The 5482-nt window shown below is 40.0% G+C and overlaps 1 protein-coding gene across 2 annotated transcripts; it reads right to left on the bottom strand.

The window, feature by feature from the left end:
- Window positions 1–718: 718 nt before the first annotated feature.
- On the bottom strand, window positions 719–5443 carry denr (density-regulated protein). Of its 2 annotated transcripts, none has more exons than XM_061698451.1 (8): window positions 5270–5443; window positions 4451–4545; window positions 3338–3357; window positions 3178–3262; window positions 3007–3087; window positions 2301–2417; window positions 2082–2221; window positions 719–1021 (listed from the first exon to the last, which is right to left on the bottom strand). In XM_061698451.1, exons 2-8 carry the CDS (start codon window positions 4536–4538, stop codon window positions 977–979), a joined length of 576 nt encoding a protein of 191 aa, XP_061554435.1. In that variant the 5' UTR covers window positions 4539–4545; window positions 5270–5443; the 3' UTR covers window positions 719–976. The 2 variants fall into 2 exon arrangements, with proteins under 2 accessions (XP_061554435.1, XP_061554434.1); XM_061698450.1 differs by having other exon boundaries at window positions 3007–3097; window positions 3179–3262.
- Between the last annotated feature and the right edge of the window lie 39 nt (window positions 5444–5482).

Raw genomic sequence — 5482 nt, 5'->3', positions numbered from 1 at the left:
GTGACGTCACAGGTTTACTCCACGCCGCCTTCAGTGACCTCGCTGGAAGCTCGGTTATCGCGGAACTCTCCGCAATCGAAGCCCAACTGCACTGCTGTATTGCATATCCTTGTTATCCATCTTGGGCAAAACTGTGTACTAATTGAATATCTGCGACCCACTCAGTACTACAAGTGAAGTGCTAGATGTTACTGTAACTGGCAATTTTATGGTTCCTCCGACGACTTCTGACATACAATTCTACTGGTTTAGATTTTGCGCTTCACTGGTAGTAATAGTCAAGCACAGATGTCAACTTAGTGCACTGTTGTGCCTCACTAGTAATATGTAGTTGTCCTTTTAAGATTCATTTGATATCCACCTTAAGGTTGAATATTAGTATGATGTCTGTCCTTACAGTATGATTTAGTCGAGCCAATGCTGGGCAGCTCTTGGAATTTTTATTTTTCCTGTAGTTGACAGTAAAAGTAAATTTTTACTTTTGTAATGATGTACATTTCAGTCTGTACATTTTTATTTTAGTCAGTACTTCTACTTTTCCCAGAATCTCTCTTTACACAAGCATCTGTACTTCTACTTAGTAAGTACTTTTGTCATCTCTGCCTACTGGGAAGTGTAGTGACCCGGAGGAGAATAAAAGACCAACAGTAAACGTTATCATCTGCGTCATGAACAAACCCGCAGACGATTCAGCTCGAAAGTAGCAGGGGAGGACAGATGAACAACCCCGAAAAGAAACATTTTAATGGTTTTTAACAAGGGAAAAATGGAATCTCAGATTCTACGCTTTTGAGGGAAAAACAGTGTGTGGGTTAGAAACATCAAAGAAACCAAGAAGAAATTTCAAGTGAGTGGCCAGGTGCTGCGCATTTTATGTACAGTAAATAAAATAGGTATAAAATGACGTTAAGGTGTACATTTGGCCAAGTTGTTTCAGGTCACATCAATTTTTCAGTAAAAGTGCACATTTTGGTCTTCACTTCTTCACCTCGCCCAGATCATCGATGCTGTCGTCATCCACCTGAAACAAACAACATATTTGTACTCTTTAACATTAGCACAACAGTTAGCTAGCCTAAACCTATTTGTGTATGGTTAGTAACTTTGAGCAAATTCAGCTTTGGTTAGCTAGTCCGAGCTTCCTAATATATAGTTAGCCAGTCTGAGCTTCTTTGTGTACAGTTAGCCAGTTTGAGCCCATTTATCTACAGGTAGCTCGCCTGAATGTCTTTGTATACAGTTAGCCAGTGTGAGCTAATTTAGCTAGGGCTATCTAGTCTACGCATTTTTATATATGGTTAGCCACTTTGAGATTATTTATCGACAGTTAGCTCGACTGAGCTTCTTTATATACATTTAGCCCGACTGAGTTGATTTAGCGATGGTTCGCTAGTCTGAGCTTGTTTAGATATTTAGCCAGTTAAAAATAATTTCGTTAACTAGTCTGAGCTTCATAAACAAAAATAGCCGGTTTAAGATCATTTAGTTAGCTAGTCTAAGCTTCTTTATAAACAGACTTTGAGGTCATTTAGTTAGCTAGTCTGAGTTTCTTTATATAGTTAGCCAGTAAGTCAATTTAGCAACAGTTAGCTAGTCTCAGCATCTTTATGTACAACTCGAGAGATTGACTTAATTTATCCACTGGTAGTCTGAGTTTCTTTATTTAGTTTGACAGTTTGAACTAATTTAGTAACAGCTAGTCTGACCTTCTGTACAAAGTTATCCAGTTTAGGATCATTTCATTAGCTAGCTAGTATGAGCTTTATTTACAGTTAGCTAGTTTGAGGTATCGACAGTAAACTTGCCTGAGCTTCTTTATATAACGTTCAGTTAGCTGGCCTGTCCAACTTTATGTAGTTACTTTTAGTGACTTTCGACACAGCTAGCTAGCTTGTTCTGCTACTTTATGTATTGTTAGCTCACCTGACAAACATTATATATTGTTAGTCTGAGCTACTTTATATCGAGTTCAGTAGTTAGGGCCACCTGGTGTCCACTTCTTTAGCATAAAGCCTGTGATGGACAGTAACGTATTTTCCAAATGCCCTAATGTATTATTATTGTTGTTGAGTATAAGTCACCTCGGGCCACTTCTCTTGAATGACGTCGATGATGTCGTCGGTGAAATCTCCCTGAATGATGATCTCGTCCTCTGCCGTGACGGAGGCGCCACAGGAGAACTTCTGAGCAAAGAACCGCTGAGCCTCTTTCAGCTCGATGTCTGCCAACCGTCATCGACACATTACACCGCGTTTAAGCGTACATAATATGGCGTACATGAATTTATGCAATAACCTCACCAAACGTTGCCAGGCCACACACCCGCGTCACATATTTCTTCTTGGCTCTTGGGATTTTGGCTATCGTCACCTTCTGAGGCACAGTCTTCTTCTTCTGTTTAATCTGACCCCGCCCGCCTGGGCAGGAAATCAAGACAAGTGAGCGCAATGGAGGCAGCAAATGGCGCAATTCACTCAGGCTCGACTGCACTGCTGCCCAAATGGGCTGCAGGACACATTCAAATCAGTTACAGTGTCCCCCTGATATATTGCAGATTCTTAATCGATCGTTTATGGGTTTTTACAATATACAGGCAAGTCCTTCGCACCTTCAGTGTAGAACTACGCTGTGCCACAACTTGCCAGGCAAGTTGAGCTGCACGGAGCTCTACTGGGAAAAATGCAGCGTATTTAGGAGCAAGAAGAAGAGGGAGAGCAGGTCCCCAATTTAAATTCCAGCAGTATTTCTTGTTCCCACGGAGCAGAGAGAATACATGGCTGAGTATTATTGTATGCTCTGTTTGGATTTTTTGCAACTCCACATGCTAAAGTAGCAGTGGTTTGAATGTTAATGATTACAGCAACAGTTATGCTAATTTAGCCTGTCAATGGCGGTTCACATTGTTAGCATTAAAATAGCAGATTTCTCTTAGATTAAATGGTATGCTTTGGTTGAACAAGTTGGTGTTTAAATATACAATGTTAAAAAACAAAAAAAAGAACAAACCTCTCTTCTGCTTCTTCTTCTCCTCCTCCTCGACACCAGGGGGAGCGTCTCCAGCATCGGGGTCCTTTTTGGGGGCTTTGGCTGCGGGGCCAGTTGGACAGAAGGACACAAAACAAACGGTTGAACACCAACGTCGGAAAACAATAAAACTACAACTTTATTGACACTCACCGAGAGTCATCCGGGCAAAAACATCCGGGAAGTTCTTCTCCAGCCACTGCCGACATTTGGCCGGCTCGGGCATGTACTCGCAGTACTATCCATGTAATAGATTACAATTAGTAATGTGACATAAACAGCATACATAGTATTCCACGCTTGTTACACTTACCTCTGAAGGCAGAGAGCACACTGCGGAGGGCAAGGGGGAAAAAACTGGGATTAATATTAACTACTGCATCACAGAAAAGATGAGAGACAGGATGATCTAAAATTCCAATTGTCTTCTGAATGTCTGCTATCTTAACACCCAATGCAAAACGCCGTAGACATGCAAACAAAACTAGCAGCAATGTCACGGTGCTTGTAAACCATTTAACAACTTATATTTGAACACAAGCAGACAGCATACAACAGTACTCACAGGCATATATTTTTTAATCCGCTGCGAAGAATTACTACTATTACGGCAGTTTAGTTGAGACAGTCTTCTGTTTTTCATCATCAAATCTACACGTATGTCTGTATGTATTATACTATCCTCTGGTGGCTCAGACGCACAATGCTCATTGAATTATGATACACAAGCTGTTTGATTCTTTATATTATTTTAAATTGTGTTATTACTTTGTTTTAATAAAGCACAATACTGTAGAATCCTATTTTTCTTAAGAAAAATTTTGTTGGTGTTTTTGGGCATTTCCATTCATTTCGATGGGGAGCGATTATTTGAGATATGAGAGCCTCAAGTTACGAGTGTGGCCACGGAACAAACTCGTAAGTCAAGTTACCACTGTAAACAATTTTTCTTTGAAGATAAATGTGAAAATAAGTCTTGCCTCTTGGGATAAAATGCCCTTTTTTAAAAAATGCAAGTAAAAACCTCTGCAAAATATTTCCGGCTTGGACACACATACCCCAGGACAAAAATATGTGGCTACGTCACTGCTTTTCCATCTTATTAATTGGCAACGTCTTTGGAAATTTTCGACCCGATTGACTCCACAATGGCTCCTTGCCAAACAATGTGAAAATAATTGCGCTCACGTTGCCTGCTTCTTTGTGGGAATTAAAGTCCCGGATTGTCTTTTTGGAAAAAACTGTCACAAGATGGGTCAGGAAAGTGGCTAAGTTGACAACACTGACTCTGCTTTAGTAACCTAGCTCCTTTCAGTTCACAGCCATGTTGTCAGTGTAAGCAGTTCATATCAACAGGGACATGGTTTGAACCACGGCCAGCCCTAGATATATATCTTTGTATACAAAAAAAAAAAAAAAAACATACCTCCACAGTAAAGAACTTTCAATGGGTACTTTGAATCAGGGTCGACCGTATCATGTTCTGAAGAGTCCATCTCACTAGTAGCCATCATAAATTGTCTGGAAAATATTACACATTGTTTCATTTATTTACATCAAATTCTTTATATTTGTTTATCTCTCTATGCCAGCATGAAAAGTGACAGGCACAACAATTAAATGTTCTTCCATTAGATGGCTGAAGGTCAAATGAACCTGTATATTCACCTGTCATTATTCATACAACCGAATACTAGCTTTGCGTTTAGCTAAACATTCATTATTTTTGTACACCGTATATACTTTTTGTTAAATGTTTGTTTGGTGGAGTGCTTAAAAATATATATATTTGCAATCCTGATTAAGTCAATGTTATCTTCCCTTAAAAAAAGTGCTTTTCTTTTATAAGAAAATTTGTAAATGAACCCAAACTTCTGAACTGTAGGAAATACAGTATTTATTTATTTTTTTATAATCAGAGAGTTGTACTGTGTGACCACATTTTTTTGTGCTATGAAGTTTATCATTAGCTTCCTCGGTAGCATCCACAGCTAAATGGATGAACCGGCTAACACATTTGCGTAAAAAGGGCCAAAGCTTTACAGAATTTTAACAAAGTACAAATGTAGAATTGTTTACATGCTATGCTTTGGCTTTTAAAAACACAGTCACGTTAGAGCAACAGTTTTTTTTCGTTTTTTTTCTGCTACTGTTGAGTCACACAGCTGTCACCGTTAGCGGCTCGTTAGCTTTAGCAGGCTAGCTCCTCCGCCACAAACTGAAGGGAAACAATCGCGCTACGCACCCCGCAGAATATCCGTTAAAAGCGATTTCTTCTCGATAACAACGTTGGCATCGTTGGCGTTGATGGACGCTTCAGAAAGTCATTGTTTTTGTCCCCAGGTGCTATCGTAGTTTAGTTGGCGTACTTTGAGCACGCCTCACTCGCAGCGCTTTTCTCGTTCGCGGGATGGAAGAGTGGCGCACGAAAGGGTGAACGCCGGCATTAGCGCCCTCT

Source organism: Phycodurus eques, chromosome 15 (assembly GCF_024500275.1).
Source record: "Phycodurus eques isolate BA_2022a chromosome 15, UOR_Pequ_1.1, whole genome shotgun sequence".
Lineage (NCBI taxonomy): Eukaryota > Metazoa > Chordata > Actinopteri > Syngnathiformes > Syngnathidae > Phycodurus > Phycodurus eques.
This window is presented reverse-complemented; position numbering and strand designations above follow the sequence as displayed.

Coding starts and splice junctions, on each gene's coding strand:
- denr (XM_061698450.1), bottom strand. CDS start 4,538: ATGATGGCTACTAGTGAGATGGACTCTTCAGAACATGATACGGTCGAC. Junction 3,358..4,450: donor GAAAGTTCTTTACTGTGGAG/GTATGTTTTTTT, acceptor TGCCCTCCGCAG/TGTGCTCTCTGCCTTCAGAG. Junction 2,222..2,300: donor GTGTGGCCTGGCAACGTTTG/GTGAGGTTATTG, acceptor GACGGTTGGCAG/ACATCGAGCTGAAAGAGGCT.